General features: G+C 39.3%; 1 protein-coding gene across 6 annotated transcripts in view; it reads left to right on the top strand.

Annotated features, from left to right (window-relative positions):
- The first annotated feature begins 1,421 nt into the window (after positions 1-1,421).
- Positions 1,422-18,472, top strand: part of LOC310842290 (protein SIX6OS1) — a 30,192-nt gene continuing 13,141 nt past the window's right edge. The window contains exons 1-13 of one of the 6 annotated variants that reach the window (XM_083734009.1): positions 1,422-1,738; positions 3,700-3,757; positions 4,323-4,379; positions 5,530-5,656; positions 7,354-7,443; positions 7,819-8,006; positions 9,204-9,246; positions 10,280-10,400; positions 13,120-13,214; positions 14,353-14,486; positions 15,649-15,728; positions 18,096-18,181; positions 18,289-18,353. In XM_083734009.1, coding sequence (XP_083590135.1) covers positions 3,709-3,757; positions 4,323-4,379; positions 5,530-5,656; positions 7,354-7,443; positions 7,819-8,006; positions 9,204-9,246; positions 10,280-10,400; positions 13,120-13,214; positions 14,353-14,486; positions 15,649-15,728; positions 18,096-18,181; positions 18,289-18,353 — 1,135 coding nt within the window. In that variant the 5' untranslated portion in view covers positions 1,422-1,738; positions 3,700-3,708. The other 5 variants (XM_083734012.1, XM_083734010.1, XM_083734007.1 and 2 more) reach the window with 5 other exon arrangements.

Here is an 18,472-nt window from a genome sequence, read left to right as displayed (position 1 = left end):
TGGTACCTCGGGTTACATACGCTTCAGGTTACATACGCTTCAGGTTACCCAGCTAACCCAGAAAGAGTGCTTCAGGATAAGAATAGAAATCTTGCTCTGGCGGCGCAGCAGCAGCAAGAGGCCCCATTAGCTAAAGTGGTACTTCAGGTTAAGAACAGTTTCAGGTTAAAAACAGACCTCCGGAATGAATTAAGTACTTAACCCGAGGTACCACTGTATTTAGAAGTACATCCTACTGAGTTCAATGAGGCTTACTACCATTCACTACAAATAGATTCAAGTTACAAGAAAGGAGATTCCAACTAAACAAGAACTTTCTGATGGTAAAAGATGTTCGAGAATGGACCAGACTTCCTTAGAACAGGCATGTCCAAAGTTTGTTTCGGGGGCCTAATCCGACCTGCCGGTTGGTTCAGTCCAGTCCCAATGGCAATTTATTTCCTGGGGTAAAATCCTAAAAAAAACCCTCAATGAAACTACTTCAATCCTAAAAGAAGCTCATCAACTCCAACCCTAAAAAAAAGCACAACAACTCTTCAATCCTAAAAAAGGTCAATAACATTGGTTGGCTCTTTGGTCGGCCCCCACGGCCCTTCACTTCATCAAATCTAGCCCTCTTTGAAAAAAGTTTGGACACCACTGCCTTAGAAGGTGGTGAACTCTCCTTCATTGGAGGCTTTTAAGCAGATGTTGGATGGCCATCTGTCATGGATGCTTTCAGTGGCAGATCTTGGGACCCCAAATTTCATTGGCACCCTGTGTGACACTAAAATTCGGCTCTCTTACACCTCTCATGCTCCATTGTAAATCATAGTTGTGGCGTCCCCAGCAGCACCCCCAAGGCTCTATGCCCAGTGTGACCAAACTGGTTGCACTCCCCTAAAACAACATCTGATGCTCTAGTCGGGGTTCCTGCATTGCAGAGAGTAGGACTAGATGCGCCTCAGAGTCCCTTCCAACTCTACACTTCTATGATATAAACATGCATAGGGCTGCAACCTTGTATTCAGTCCTTTGTGTCTTTGCAAGGGAGGTGGGTGGGGAGAAGATCGCAATTAATTGACTCCACCATGGGGTCACAAAGAGTCGGACACGACTAAACAACAACAACTGTAATCCCTGACTGTCTACCAGTAGCTGCTAGTGGGTACCAGCCTCCAGGTTTAGAGGCAACAAGCCTCTAGATACCAATTGCTGGATAAGGGTGAGAAATAGTCATTGCCCTCGTGTCCTGCTTGTGGGCCTTCCAAGTGTCTTTTGGCTAGCTTGGCCACTGTGATTTGTTTTCCCACACTGAACTTCAATTCACCAAAGCTGTCATCTGTGCATGTGTTGTCATCAGCACATAGGCGGCAGCTGCCTGAAATCGTCTGGGGATATGCTGCATCAATTCTCCAGTAGATGGAGCATCTTCATTGCTTTTCTTCAAGAGTATTTGGGGGAAGAGAAAGGAAAAGAAAGTGAGTTGATTCATTAAAAAAAACAAATACAAAGAGATCTGTTCCCACTGATTTCAGTCAGGTATTCAAAACTTTGGGGCTATACTCATGACCACCTTTAATTTCCCAATTTTGGTGCACTATGATATTGCATTTTCCTAGTAGTCAAACCACAGTATTATATACTTTGGAAAACTGGATACTTCCTCCTCCAGGATCATAGCTGTTAACATTGACTGTATACAGGGCTTTTTTCAGCTAGAACCATTTCAGCCAAGAACCACACACTTAAGTGGCTGGTAGTAGTACTGTTTAATACTTCAATCTTTTTTTAAAAAAAATGGGTGCATTTATTTAATCCCGAGCAAATATGGTTTAGAACTGCACTCTTCTTGTGGGGTTGCCCCGGGAATCAAGCAGACGTGCAATCTGAGACATTACAGGGGAATTGCCCAAAGGTGCTTGGAGAAGATTATGGTTGTTAATATAGATAATAATAATAATAATAATAATAATAATAATTTATTAAATTTGTATACTACCCTCCATCCAAATGTGCTTGGAGAAGAATACTCTTGTTGCTAATTTTTAGTAGATTATAATTCTAATAATTTATTAAATTTGTATACCGCCCTTCACACAAAAGTGCTTGGGGTTGCCATATGTCCAGAATTTCCTGGAAGACTCACTTTTGTATCTGGATTTTCACTTTTTGAAATATTTCAACCCTATTAAGCTTGGAGAAGAATACTGTCGTCGTTATTTTTATATATTTATCGTCACCACCAGTTAAATTTGTATACCACCCCTTAATCCAAAGAGCCCAGGGCGCTTCACAACAGAATAACGCAAAATGAGAACTTTATTATATATAGCAAAACAACAAGCAAACTAATTACACCCCCCCAAAAAAAACCCCACATTTTAAGTGCCGTAGAATTTTATAAGTCCCCGAAGGAAGGGCGCGCAACCCTAAATCATGTCTACTCGGAAGTAAAGCCGCGCCCAGAGGGACTGACTAGGGAGCAAAGCGTTCTTGGACGCAGCGGGCTCAACCCCCTCAGGGCTTCCCGCCAAACGAATCTCCTCAGGCGGCGCAGCTCCCCTCCCCCGCCCGCCCCGCTGCCGTTAGGACTTAAAATAAAGGCGGGAAACAGGCTGCCGAGCGCCTGAGGCGGATCACCGCAGCCAAACGGCGGTTAAAGCACCGCGAGAAGCGCCTCAGAAACGCGCGTCTTTCCTCCGCCTCCTCAACTTTTCCCGCGCATTTTACCCCCCCTCCAGGGCGGCGCCATTTTGCTTTCTGCTGAACAGTGTTTTAAGAGGTTGACTCTCAGCCTCCCTGTGAGCCTTACTGCCCCCATTGAATAAACAGGACCCCCCCCAAACGAAATGAGGGGGGGTTGTTTTGGTTTTTGACGAAGATCAGCAGGTCTGGTGCCATACACACCACAGATTATTTTTATCTGTTCTTCTGAAACCGTGTTTGTGGTGGGTTTTTTTTGTCACCAATAGGGTTTTAAAATCTATTTTTATTACTGTTGTTGTCAGACTGCCTTTAAATCACGTTGGGGGTGAAGGCTGTAGTTTGAAAGTATTTTTAAAGTGGCCTTCGGTTGAGGGGGCTGTATAGAAATTTAATAATCAAAGAAATAAAGAAACAGGGTTTTGTAGAAATGCAGATTTTACCCAGAATCGTCATGTTATGTGGTCTGGAAACTTTACACCTGACTTAATTTTGTATTTAGATAAAAATGTTGCTGTCTTGCTAAGCACTCCTCCTGACTGATCGTTTAAGGATCATGTTTATCATTACCTGTGAAAACATTAATGAGGGCAGAAGATTGGTGAACATGCAGTGTAACTTTGAACACTTTTAAGATTGGAATTTTTGTGCTTATTCAGATACATTGAAATTTGTTAATGGTAAAAAGCTGGTTAAAGACTCCAGCTATCATTACAAACAGGTCAGTGGAAAAAACTGCCTCAGGCAAAGTGGGATAATTTTAAAAGAGGGTTAATGTTAGCCTCATATTCCCTCCTTTTTCACGAAAATTTCACCCCTGCCTTACAAAGCATCTCCCGTGCTAGCATAGCCTGTAATAATAGAATTTACTACCCTTTACCTAGGCCTTTATAGCAAGGGGTGGGTTTTCTTTTCATTTGTCTCCAATTTTCATTTTGTATTGCTGGGGCTATTATGTCATTGTGAGTTTGTGCTTTTATTATGTTCTTCCTTTTCTTTTCCCTCTTCATGTAGGTTTACAAAATGGCTGATGTCATGTTAAACAACCTGAACAAACTACTGCTACAGCTTGGTATGTTGCTGTGTGGTTCAGCTTTGGAAACAAGCAAGGGAGAGTCCTTCAGTTACCTATAGTTTTTGATTATTTGCATTTATTGTTTGCCTCACAGTGTTATAACACATTTAAAACACTTTTTCTTTACAGTACAAATGTAGCTGAGTCCCGTATGGATCTGTGTTACTGGGTTAAGAGAGAATTACACTCGATGCCAAACCACATGTTATAAGGTCCTAACAGTCACCACTCTCAAAGCAAATTTGAGAGAGGAGAATTAGTAGCAAAGAATGGTGGGAATGGTTTAATTCTTCCCTCTCCTTTCCCCATCAGCAGTTTTCACCTTTGTACTGGTTTGGATGGATATTTATAAGGGAAATGCATCTGAAAAGGAGGGGAAGCAGCTGATAGGGTATAGTTTAATATAGGCAAGCCATAGGCAAACAGCTTGAATACACCTAGCACTGAAATAAAATACAGTATTCAAGTGACTAAGTTACTGTTTTAATATGCAAATTAGTTTTCACACTTACCGTAATATCTGAAGGCAATGATATCATTCATCTATATGTTTCTGCTACAGTGTTTCAGCTGCAGCAGGCATCTTACTCCAAGGAACATTTGAGGCAACAGATACAGAGTGAGTCGACTTTAATACTGTACATAAATTTTGTCAGAATCTTGCATTTCTTGCAGTTTAAGCTCTCATATATATTTCTGCATGCCCTTTGCCTTTCCTTGATAGAAACATTCCTCTTATCCTTGGTGGGTTGTAATGGAAACTGGTCCTCATTGTCGAGAAGTTGTACTCTTGGTCTGAGAATTGGTTATGATTCACAACTTGTGGTGTCTATCCAAAGGCGTGTCTAACAAAAAACACACAAACAAACAAAAACCACCATGCACAAGGACCTGCTACCTTATTGAAACAAATGTAGCAGCCCTAGAAAGCAGGGGAGCTCCAGATGCCTAGTAGACCTCCAGTATCCATAAGAACAGGCATAGGCAACCTCAGCCCTCCAGATGTTTTGGAACTACAATTCCCATCATCCCTGACCACTGGTCCTGTTAGCTAGGGATAATGGGAATTGTAGTACCAAAACATCTGGAGGGCCAAGGTTGAGGAAGCCTGCATAAGAAGGTGCTGGATCAACATTCTGGGTGGAATTTAGCATCATGCTCTTTCAAACATTCTACAGTGGTGCCCTGCAAGACGAACGCCTCGCAAGACGGAAAACCCGCTAGACGAAAGGGTTTTCCGTTTTGGAGGCGCTTCGCAAAACGAATTTCCCTATGGGCTTGCTTCGCAAGACGAAATGTCTTGCGAGTTCCTGCGGGTTTTTCCCCCTCCCCCCCTTTTCCTAAGCCGCTTATCAGCTGATCTGCTAAAAGCCGTTAAACCGCTAATAGCGCTAATCCGCTAAGCTGTCAATGGGCTTGCTTCGCAAGACGAAAAAACCGCTATACGAAGAGCCTCACGGAACGGATTAATTTCGTCTTGCGAGGCACCACTGTATCTATGCAAGCATTTCACCTTGCTGGTCGGAATTATACCCTCTCCCCCAACCCCAAACTAATTTTGGGATAGTGTGTGGGGAGCAGAGGAGGGCAGGTCTTGTTGTGTAAGCAAGTCTTTGTGAACAGCTTCTGCTGATGAGACTGTTAGGTAAATTCTGCTCTATAGCTCTAACCTTGGAACATATTGGGTGGTTCCAGTTGTATAGCTTGTATCCCAGTGACCTATTCCGATCTTAAATTCCATCAAACATGAAATAAACATTTTCTTTCAGTATATTCTGCAAATACTGCAGGGAAAAGGATTGAGATCTGTCAGCTACAAGAAGAAATTAACAAGAACAAGGAGGCAATTGCTAGCCTACGCAAACGAAACAATAGCTGTAAAGAGAATTGTAATGCGTAAGTATATGGTAAAAACTTTAATTCTGAAACCGCAATTGCCTATAATATACCTCTTTGTAATCAAGCAATTATGGATTTAGCTAGTAAGAAGGGGTGTGAAGTTATTTTGTTATAGACAGGGAAGATACATAGCACTTTCTGAGGTTTTAAAGTGCTTTCAGTACATTATCTCTATAATCTTACTGCAACTCTGTCAGTCAGGTCAGTCAGTATTATTATTTATTTATTTATTATTTATTATTATTATTTACATACTGCGTATGGGTGGTAGAGTGTCTGAATGGGTGGAGACACCTGGAAAATTTGTGATATGTGTTCACATTATACCTTTAAAGCACAGTTAAATAACATTCTTTCTCTCAAAGAATTCTGGACATTATAGTTTACCTCTCACAGTTACAATTCCTAGCAACCCTGAACAAAAGACATTCCTCAGAATTCTTTGAGAGGAAAAATGTGCTTTGATTGTGATTTAAAGGTATAGTGTGTATGCAGCCTTAGATTTGAACTGGGGACTTCATGGTTCCAGTGCTGGATTAAACCCTTTCAGAGGCCCCTAGGCATTCTCAAACTTGGGGGCGGGCCCTTGTGTGTGTGCTTTAGTGGGATAACATTGAACTCGGAAAGCTTGGTTGTAATTTTCTTTCAAGATCAAATCAATATTATTTTGATCTGTTGTCGTGGGGCCCCTACTCTATTTGGTAATCCGACACTGCATGGTTCATACCAGTTTCTTAACTACTGCTATGTATTTCTTTCTTTGTTACACTTATATCCTGTGTTTATGCCAAATGGCAATTCAGTCAGCTAGCAGCAATAATACAAATGCAGTGGTACCTTGGTTTAAGAACAGCTTAGTTTATGAACAACTTGGATTAAGAACGCTGCAAACCCGGAAGTAGGTGTTTTGGTTTGTGAACTTTGCCTTGGAAGCAGAACATGTTTCACTTCTTGTTAAGTGTGTTCCATTTGTAAATTGAGTCCCCTGCTGCTATGGAAAAACACACTTTGGTTTAAGAACGGACTTCCAGAACGGATTAACTTTGTAAACCAAGGTCTCGCTGTATAATAAAAATATCAACATACAATAAAACAGCAGTAAAATACAAACTGAAAAACATAAAAAACTAGACAAATAACCATTTAGAGCCAACCACAACTTACTTACAAATCAACATATGGGTCAAAGGACTGTACTGTATTAATACAAATGCATTTGCCAACCAGTGGAAAGTCATCAGAGACAGGGATAACTGGGCCTCCCTTGGCAAGGAGTTCTGGCGTCTGAGAGCAGCAAATGAGAACGTTTTGTGGGTTCCAGTTAGTTTTGTTGTATTAATGAGTATTAATGAGTATTTTTGAGTGTAAGTATTTTGTGATATGAAAAGTTGGTACACATGTTAGTACTGAACTTTACACTGGATACAAGCTACATGCAATTGAAATCAATGAGAAAAGCACAGAGGTTTTAGCTTAGACTCACAAAGCTGACTGTGTGCCAAAAGTATATCCGGGGTTCCTGTTTCTCAGAGGACATCATCACATTATCTTCTGGTAGCAAGCAGGGAGAGTGTAAATAGAAAGGTGCTGGTGGGAATTACCCATTTTTATGATGGTTTTGTTACTTATGAATATAATTAAACTATGCTTTTAATAATTAGATGCTTACTGTAGTTTTAAATTTGTTGCCTTAGCTGGAAACCAACATACATGATTCTTAGTCAGCATGAAGAATATTTGCAGAAGGAACTTCAGAATTACCAGGAATCAACAGAAAAAGACAAGTATGTAGAAATGTTTGACAGCTGTATATTAAGACTTCCATAAAATATTGCTGATTATAAGCAATGAATTTGTTACCTATAAAAATGTGAACACTCAGGAAGATAAGAATGTACTCTTTAATGGAGAATTATATTTTGGGGTACACCACCACTTCAATGGCAATTGCTGACTGCATCCTATCATTGAAAAGTAATAGAAAAATACAGGTGGTTTCTCATATTCCCAACTATGTTGTAGTTCAGTTAAGGCAACACATATTTTTTTCAAATTTCCCCTGTGTTGAACTGAGCAATTGTCTAAAGTACTGGCTTTGCTTTGAAAAGATAGTTAAAGTGGTGTCTAAGGCGAGTGATTGTATTTCCTTGTTTTAAAAGGAAAATGTACCAGGATTACACAACTCAGTATCAAGAGACTTTTAAACAGCACCAAGAAAAATATTTAGCAACTGCCATTGCTCAGGAATATCACCAGGAAAAAAATGAGTTTGAAGAAATCCAAAACCGAGTTCTGAAGCAGTCTGAGCTACTTAAAAAGAAAGAAGCTGAAGTGATAGAGCTTCGAGGTAAAAACATAGTTTCTATAATGCCAGGTATCCCAACTGAAATAAAATATACATGGTGGAATTCACCTAATGAATTCCATCAGTGGAACCCCGGTCTTGTGCAATGAGGTTCTTTCTTTCTTCTGCTCCCCCACAAAATGGGGTCTGGGTGTTTTGCGGGGAGAACTACTAGAATGGCATATGACAGGAGGAGAAGGGGAAACATTCTATAAGGCAAGCCAAAATGCTTTGAATTCATCCACAGAAATAAAAGAGTTTGGAAGGGATCTAAAAGTTAATTCAACAGATTGCAGTGAGTTGGGATTATTTTTCTTTAAGGGTATGCCCAGATCAACAGTTGCCCTTCAATCCACCTGATATTATTGTCATTGTTTATTATTTATTTAATTTCTATACTGCCTTTCATCTGAAGATCATAGGGCAGTTCACAATATAACAACAAATGCATACTATAATAAACAAAAACAGTACCCCCAATTTAGGTGTATATAGTTTAACTAGCCAAAGACCTAGGAGAACAGGAATGTTTTAGCCTGGCACCTAAAGATATGTAGCAAAGATGTCAGATGAGCCTCCCTGAGGAGAGTGTTCCACAAATGGGGAGCCACCACAGGAGATGCCTGTTCTTGTGTTGCCACCCTCTGGACCTCTCACAGAGGAGGCACACGAAGAAGGGCCTCTGATGATGATCACAGGGTCTGGGTCGGTTCATATGGGAGAGGCAGTCCTTGAGGTATTGCAGTTCTGAGCCATAAAGCTTTATTGTTAAAACTATCACTTTGAATTGAACCTGGAAACTAATTGGCAGCCAGTGCAGCCGGTCAAGGATTAGAATGATATACTCAAACCATCTTGCCCCAGTGAACAATCTGGCCACTGAATTCTGCACCAGCCAGTTTCTGAACCATTCAGAGGCAGCCTCATGTATAACACATTTCAGTAATCTAACCTAGAGGTTACAAGAGCATAGACGACAGACGTTAGGCTATCCTTGACCAGATTCGTGCCACTGAGGCCACCTGAGCCTCAAGCAACAGTAGTGGATCCAAAACAGGATCCATTGTGCAGATTAACATGGTGAGAACATGATATAGCACAATCTGGAATGAAAAGCTATTTTTAAAAACCTTTGTGACCAGTTTTTACCCAAAATGCGTAAAAATGAGATTAATTCATGAACAATTTTCCTTCCTCCAGAACCTGGTCCGTTCCAGTCACTTTCGCAGTGGGCATTACAGATGTATCCATATACTCAGCTTAAAAATTGTCTGTTTAAGAGTTGCCCTGTGGTTTTTCTTGTCTTTGTTACTGACTTTATGATTGCTGAAAGATGTTGAAAAACACAGGTATCTACATTGTCTTCCAGCTCTTAAAGAAGTCTATTGTACTGTAATTGACGTAGAGGGGTAAGAACAAATCCTATAGTTCAGGCCATGTAGCTACTGTAATCAACAAGTCATGAGCAAGGAAGAAATATTAGTTTAACTTTGGTTTAGAACTGCCCTATTTACTGCTCTATTTGCTATTCACAAGTAAAGATTTGTTCTAAATTATTTACAATAAATGCTAAAAGTTCTGTGCATTTATTACTGGTACATTTTTGTCATATATAATTCACCATGAATCTTCAGGACAGGGTGGGATAAAAATGGGATAAGTATGATGTTTATAGATTGAATTCTCAAAGGCCTTTTGTGCTAGTTGTTATTCAGAATGGTCTTAATTCTTGCAATAGCGTTCTTAACGTTGTTTCAGATTTTTGGAAGCAGAGCAGAGCCTCAGCTTGCCCAAAGCAATGTAATAAATCTAAGGATTTACATGATGTTCATATCCAGTTCTTTAGCCACAGGAGGACACTGAAAGCTCAATCCTTCAGTTCAGTTCAGTTGAAATACTAGAACTCATTTCACACAACCAGCACAGTTGTGATATGACAACTGTCCCCTCCATCAGGCATGAACAAAAGCTGTGATAAGTGGTTTATCTGAACATTAAGCCCTAAATATTGCATGGCATGCCACTGCTTATCATCCAAATGTGGATTCTAGATTCTGTCTGGGTTAATAGCAAATGATTCAGACAACATGTTCAGCACAAATGTGGCTGAATCTGGGTTGAGATTAAAAGTTACCCAATTAAACAGCGTAAGTGTGAATAAGTTCATTTATTTCAAAGCCTTAAATCCAAGTGAGCACACTAAAATGTGTTTCCATTTAGCATTTTACTTTGACTGTTTGTTGTGTATGTTTTATTGATTTCTTAACTTAAGAAAGTGCTTCTTTGAGGCACAACACAAAAGAAATTCTTACGCGTGCAGTGGTTCTCAGGCAGCAATCACTTGAACTAGAAAAAACAGCAGAAGAACTACAAAGGAAAATTAATTATTTCAAACAGGTAAAATGCCTTTTAAATTCCATGCTATGTTACTATCTGCTAAAACACTACTATATCACTCACAGTTGCTAAAGATATATTGCATTATTTCAAGCTCTGTTCCGTAGTTGGTAATTATTGTGTTCTTACTATTTTAAGATGACAAAATGTGATTTCCTCATTTCCTCTAAAGCATTGTGGATGATACCCAACCACACATCAGATAACATAATCACCCAAGGTCTTGCATTTCACTCAGATCTACCAAATCCTGACCCCCACCCTGATGCAGTTCCTTATTCTTGATGCTCTCCACCAGTCCACTTCTCAACAGAGCCCCACCGCCTCCCAACTCCCACAAATTTAAAAGAAATATCTTCATCCTATGTTAAGTGCCTGACAGGATTTTAGAATCTGACAGGTAACAGCAGACATGGGCAGGGGGAGAGACTGAAGACCCAGCTACATAGTGGTTGACTGATTAGAAGTTAAATAAAGGAACTGAGAGGTAATATATAAATGTCAGTGAAATTTCTTTGTTGTTGCCAGGAAAACTTTACACTACATTTTCTTGAAGACTAATAGCTCCAGCTACAATTCTTTTTCCTTTATCTTTTGAGTATGTAGGTCACCATTTATTGTCCCCTATTGCAGATTTGGGGCAGTAGCTCAGAAATAGTGGCTTGCCTAAGGCTACCCACAGAGTTCATGGCTGAGCAGAGATTTGAACCATTTCACTGCTCAGTGTTCTGGTTTCTTTCTCTTTCTCTTTCTCTCTCTCTCTCTTCAATCAATGTAAAAGAAAGGCCACATTGCCATGTCATATTCACACAGTCACAAGCAGCATAAACACCCTCATTTCAGTCACACACATACCTATAGCAATTCAAAAGAACCCTTTCCCTCTTGCCAGAGTTGGAATTAAAAACCACCTAGCATACCTCCCCTTCAAACACCTAAAATCCTGCATCCTATTCACAATGTGGCATGATCCATGCATTATTATTGAACAAAGAGAACTGGTCAGGCTAGGTCAGCTTTTTAAAATCTGTATATCAGTTCCCACTAAAAAGTCTGAAAGGTTCTGCATAGTCTAATGTCATGTCACACAGTAACACCTGTAAAAAGATTGTATGTGTCAGGCAAAGTATGTTGTACATAGCATTATTAATAAATGTATGACTTGGGCCTCAGGCCCCTATATCTTTTGAAGCACTGGATTCAGAGCCTTTCAATCCCTTTCAACAGGGTTCTTTATAGCACTTGCTTTTCTGAACATACCCCATAAGATCTAAGATTGGTTTTATAGGTTCCTCAAGCCTCCACAAGGGTGGAGGACCATTTAAGATTTCCAGAGACTAATGCATCAGGTTAGTTGCCAGACTGGGGGAGTATTCAGCTGGCTGAATACTACTGTCCATTGCAGGAGTATTCTCCTGATTTTACTATCCATAAGCTATAGTTGTGGACTTTGGAGCTCACTTAGGCTACATATGCAACATAGATTTTATGCACCCACCCACAGAATCCTGACAATGTTAGTTTGTTAAGGGTGCTGGGAATTGTAGCTCTATGAGGGGTAGACTACACTTCCCAGGATTCCTTTTATAGGGTGGGAGCAGGAAATGTGCTTTAAATGTATGGTGTGTACATAGACTCAAATAGTGGACACAATAGCCCCTAGAACCCTTTCCCTCTTGCCAGAGTTGAAACATCTTTGTGGTTTACTAGGCAGCTACAGGCAATGAGACAGCAGAAACAAAGATAAGAGTGCAAATGAAGAAAAACGTCTGAAAATTTCAGCCAAAACAGCATAGAGCCCATCTGAAGGCTTCCGTGGTGGTGATAGAGAGATGACCTTTTCTAATAGGTTTTCTGTTGTCTTAAAACTTAATAATTTTTTTTGTAGTTTAGATTCTGATTTTAATAAGTTTAAAGAAATGTAATAGATTGGATCCTGTCATGCCCTCCCATGAACAAAAGGGCTCCTTTCATTTACCGAAGTGATTGCAATCTGACAGATGAAGGTGATTTTTACTAGTTCCCTGTAGCCTCCCCACCTTCTATACTGCTTCAGAGGTTCCCACAACTCTCAATAACAGGTTCATAGGGGGCTAGGTGCAGTGGAAAGTGGGAATCAGTGAAAATTTCTTCCCTTTCTTTCGTCAGGGCAAGTGTTCTCCTGAGAGTAGATCAAGTTCTGAAACTAAGCTGCTGTAATTGATTCCTTTTTTATTTTACTATTGGTCTAAGTCATTCTGAGGGCTTTTTAAGGTGGAAAGGTGCCATTAATTAAACAAGGGCAGGCAGAGATAGACCCTTGGGTTTCTTGGGTTAGTGTAGACAAGTCATGGAAAAATAAGACTGCCTTTCCATGCTGGAAGCAACTTTGCAACTTTTAAGGAACCACCAGATTTTTCAATGAAGCCTATGGGGTACCTTGTAGTGCATAATAAAAGGGGGGCATTGTATTAAACATAGTGCTACAGTGAATATTCTGTTAGTGCAAGGATTTTTCCCTTTGTGGTAGAAGAGTCTGTCCCCGTCTCCTCATCTCTGTACTCCCTAAATCTATTTTGGGGGTTCTTCCAATCCATGAGAGCAGGTGAGATATATGCAGAAGGGGGGGGGGGAGGAAATCCCCTTAAACTAGTGCTAATCCTTGAGCTAGTACAATAAGTTAGTTGAATACTGTCCATGGTTACAATTATATCATTTGTTTATATAATTTTTCTTTTAGCAAATTGAAAAGATTAAAGAAGATCAACACAATCCTGAAGTGATAGAAAAGGAAAATGCAAAAGATCTTGAAGCAAGGAAGGCATCTGATGAAAGGCAATATTTTAAAATTTATTTTATCACACATAAACAAGTCCCGTAAACTGTAATGCTATAATCCTATCTATATAAACATTCAGACATATCTGCACAACAAACATATATCATGTTTACAATAGGAGCTGTAGTGTTTGAAGATTGTGCAGATTATATTGTATTGATTCCTTACATTATCTTGTATGTGAGTCCCCCTCCCCCCAAAAATAACACTAGAGTTCCCAGAGGAGAGGGAATAGTTATTGCCAGTGCTCTATAAGAGTAGAAAGTGGCTCCTGCGTTACTCTAATGTCAGTGCAGACCTTCTGATCAGCACACAAATAAGAGGGGCTAGTTCTGAACTGTCAATGCAGTTGTAGTTGAGAATAGCGTTGCTTTTATACCTTTTTATCAAGGTAGAAATATTTATTTTAAAAGCTTTATCTCTATACTTTACTGAAGTCTAAGGGTGCAATTCTGACTTCACTTAAACTTTTGGCAAATCTCCCATTGAACTAGGGTTGCCATATTTCAAAAAAGCGAAAATACAGATACAAAAGTTGTTGAGGTGGGGTTTTTTTTTGGTTTTTTTGCAAAGATGCTGAGCTATTCTTAAGGAATTTTGCCAAAATCTACACTTCTGACATTGGTTGCCATACATCTGGATTTTCCCAGACATTTCGGCGATTTCTGCCCAGACACTGTTTCCGATGGCCAAATTCCAGTTATGTCCAGGAAATTCTGGACATATGTCAACCCTATAATATACATACTATGCTATCTTTCTGCATTTAATGTCACATGTCTTTGCTTTATTGCAGTTAATGCAAGATCCTCTGTATACTGCATTTTAGAATGGGAATTTTTTTTAAAAAGGAAGGTAGAGGGATGTATTAAATGTTTTGTCCCTATATGGCTCCATGTTACGTTCTTTCGGTTCTATAATTTGTCATGTTTGTATCATGCCCATTGGGAGGTATTACCCAGCAAATATATTATAATGGATTCTAGCTTAGGCAGAGAAGGTACATCTTTTCAATATTTTGTCCTTTACCTCATTAAGCCACCCCTGGCCTTCACATCTCTCTCTTTTTTAAAAAAAAAAATCCACTCACCTTGTTTACTGTTTGCTTTCATTGTAACTTTTTTCTTCTTTCAGCTTGTTCAGAGAGAGTCACCATGTGTTAAAAGATAAACGTCAGATGTATGAATCATTACAGCTTCCTAGCATTTGTCAGAAATTAGTCCAAAGTTTCTCAACTCTGAAGCCATTGTTTCAGCAAACGCAGAGAGGTATAATTTATATCTGTAAAGAAAATATTTTGACGTTTCATTTTTAGGTGAGGAGTAATGTAGATGTTAATTATCCCATAGTAAGCAGTCCTTGCCACATCTGAGGGGGACTCTACACTCTGTGCAGTAGACACAATCATTGTATGGGCACTAATGTTTCTGAAAGCATACATATGATTATTATTGGGTGTGTGTATTGTTTTTGTTTGTTACTTCTTGTCGGCATATGTCTGTCTCGGGAAATGATGGAGTGCTGCTGGAGACAAACTGCTGTGTTAGCACCGACATGACCACCCCAGGGCACAAGCCTGGGCAGTGTGTGTATGGCATTCTTGGGCTGCCCAGATGACAAGATCCTCCCCCTCTCGGTCTTACTGATGTGGTCCAAAGAAAAGCAGAGCAATACATTTGGCACCAGCTTGGCTGCAGGAGTTGACAGAAGGAGGCATACAAGGTGCCATCCAATTGTGTTAAGGACTCCAGATTTGTGTAGGGTTTACTCCTTAGGCTTTTCTTCTTCCAGAGATATTCTGCAAGGCAGTGGATGTTTAGGACCAGAGTTTTTCTTCTCCTAGATGGGCTACCTTTCCAGGTTGATGAGCCCCATCTGCCCCTCAGTTCCCTCTACAGCATCTGCAGAAACTGCCTTCTTGACCATTGGACCCACTATTGGTCTCATCCGCTCAATCCGCCATAGCTTGTCTTCGCATGCAGGAGAAGTCTGAGGCTCATCAGCTATCCTCACCTAGTTTAGCAGCTATGTTTTTATATTGTAAACCACCTTGTGGTTTGCAGTTAATAATAATAATAATAATAATAATAATAATAATAATAATAATAATAATATAGAATGATCACAATTGTTGTATAGGCAAATACATCAGTGTGTTTTCTGTACTCTGAATTACCTACACCAAAGGTGACAGATATAGTATTGAGAGACTTTTCCACATAATACTTTGTGCCAGTTCTTCTCAGCAGTCATCTATATATGTTTTAAGAAACTGGTATATTTGCCCTGAAGTTTGTCATCTTCAAGCTGGTAGTTTCTGATTACCTTCATGCTGTTTATAAGCATTTATTGTCAATTTTGTTTTTGGTTGTTTAATAGTAAAGCTAATAGTAATGGCTAATTATATCAAACTGCCATTAAATAAAATAGATATGGAAATGAGAAAAGATTCTGCAGGACATTCAGCAGTGACCAGTATATACTTCAGCCATGTAGAAAATGAAAGACAGGTATGCAAATGGAAAGCAGGTGAGACCAGGGGCAAGACAGGAGCAATTTTTTGTATCTATTGTTTAAAAGATGATTTGATTTAAAAGAAGCAGTCAATTTTCACATTGTAACATTCTACGCATATATAAAACCAGCAACAGAAAAACAAATCTAGATGTCTAAATGTTTTATTATTATTATTTTTATATTGCTTCATTTATGTGCCACCACAAAAACTAAAGCCATAAAGATACAGTAAGATAAATACTAAAATAAAAACAAAACATACAAAAACAATCCAAGCAAACAACAGAGCAACATTTTTTTAAAGCTTCTGGAAGAGATAGGGTTTATAACTTCACTGAAGCTAAACACAACTCAGGGCCATGTCTCAGTTGTAAAAGGTACCAGGTTCAATAGTTGATATCTCAATGTGGGACTGGAAAAGACTCCCCTCGGAAACTCTGGAGAGTTACTACCAGTTAGTGTGGATAATATTGAGCTAGATGAACCAGTGGTCTGACAGAATAAAACAGTGTCCTAAGCCCTTAAAGGAGCCATTCAGTTCCAGCAAAAGACCCTTATCTTCACCTCCGATGTCCCCATTTCATGTGATGCAGCTATATGGAGGAGGACTCCACTGATACAGATTCTTTTTATTTTACTTTCATATATTTCTCACCTTCTTTCCTGGAATCCAAGGCAGAGTGCATGTGATTCCCAGGTAGTCATATATGGGCACCGATTGAACCCAGATCTGCTCAGCTTTAGCAGAATGGTGGCCTCATGTGCCTTTAGCCTATACAGACTATGTAACAGGCTTATATGAGGAAGGGTGATTTCTGAGATAGATTTGGGTCTTAGTTTGTGAAAAACCTAAAAAGTGAAAAACAGCACTTTGATTTAGACTTGGAAGCTAAATGGTAGCCAGCGCAGTAGCCACAAAATATGTTCTCGCTTCCAACATGAGGTGAGCTTCAGGTTCTCTTCCAGCCTTACCTGGAGATGCCAGCAATTGAACCTGGGACCTTTTACATACAAAGCATGTACTCAATTGCTGAGCTGTGGCCCTTCCATAGTTGATGCTAGAAGCATGGAGTTACCAGACACAGTCCTTCTTCTCTAGAGAGGGGCACAAGCTACATCTATACAGCCATCACCTTCTCTTAGGTATTTTTTAATGCAAGGTATTTTTTAATGCAAATTCAAGGTCACTGATTCAGTGGGAGGTGTTACACAACCAGAAAATTTGTTCTGCCTGTAGATAACAATTCCCCGCCCCCAAAGAATTGCAGGACAATCTCACCTATCTATCCAGACAGAACTATGCATATGAGTCTGCCCCTGAATCAGAGATTCCATGCAGACATACAGCAAGAAACACTTCACCCACCCAATCTACACCACTACTACACTGGTCTTTCCCATTCTTCTCAGCTAACAAGGTATAGGTTTGATAGAAAGGGGAATAGCTCTACAAACCCTCAAACCCTGATTCTTGTAAACCACTTAGAGGCTTTGTTACAATTAAGTGGTACATAAAATTAAATAAATAAATTCAGCAATATTTATGTTTTTCATCCTTTGATATAGACTTATGTGATGCCAATAAACAATTTGAAGTTCCATTGACTTCAGTGAGAGAAATATAGGTAGTCTCTTAATTCTGCCAGAAAAATCAACGGAACTTGCAAGTGCTTATATTTGACTTCATTGTGCCTTTGTTTTCATAAAATCATAGAATTGTAGAGCTGGAAGAGACCATGAGGATCATCTAGTCAAACACCCTGTAATGTAGGAATCACAACACGTGGTTCCCCCATCCAATCTGAAACATACCATACCCTGCTTAGCTTTGTAAATGTGCTAGCAGTTTTATTGCTATACCGCTATGTTGTTCTTCAGCATTCCAGAGCAATGTTCTACATCCTTTTCTTTTGACCTTCCTTGCTATAAATATGCATTGTCTTTCCCTTTTAAGAGTACATCAACTCACACTATAATGAGGTCTCCTAATATATTTCATGTAATAGGTATATATCAGAGTTTGTTTTTGAAAGCCTAAGTAAAAAGTAAATGCTATACTCACTTCAGTTATACTGTATGTTCTTTATTTAACACATAACAAAAATGAGCCTATTAAGCAAATATACAGCAATGCAAATTAATTTATTCACTATAGCAATTTTCTTTTAGTGTGGTTTTTTTTTAGGGAAACCAAAATGACAAATTGGAGCAGATCTGATGGCAGGAAAAATAATGTTTCAAAATCATGACCTGTAAATAGAGGTCAAAAGAGCTGTATTTGTACAGCCTAAGGAAAAGTCAACATGTCTGAATTTATCATTTTGTACTTCCCTTCATTTGAAATATGTCCTCTGTTTTAGAAATGTAATGACACCATAGGAACTAACATAGCAAAAAATGCCCAGCTTTCATCTGTAACAAGCTTGCAAAACCAAACACCACTAAGGTAACTTTTAAAACAAATCATATTTTCATTAGTGAAAGTGTGGATTAAGAATCTTGCATGAAGATAATGTTTTTGAAACAAACTCGTTATCCTGTTTATTGTCTTAGGTTGCTATCTTATCAGAAGCAAACAAACAACAGGCAGTGGTTTGAGGCTGAGGCTGCAGAAATAGGTATAAAATGCAACTGAAACATAAGAATACAAAACACTGTTTAAAATGTTGTTGTTTAGTCGTTTAGTCATGTCCGACTCTTCGTGACCCCCTGGACCAGAGCACGCCAGGCACTTCTG

This window comes from Podarcis gaigeae (genome assembly GCF_964106915.1).
Source record: "Podarcis gaigeae genome assembly, chromosome: 1".
NCBI lineage: Eukaryota > Metazoa > Chordata > Lepidosauria > Squamata > Lacertidae > Podarcis > Podarcis gaigeae.
Note: the sequence above shows the minus strand (reverse complement) of the source record. Positions and strands in the feature narration are given on the sequence as shown.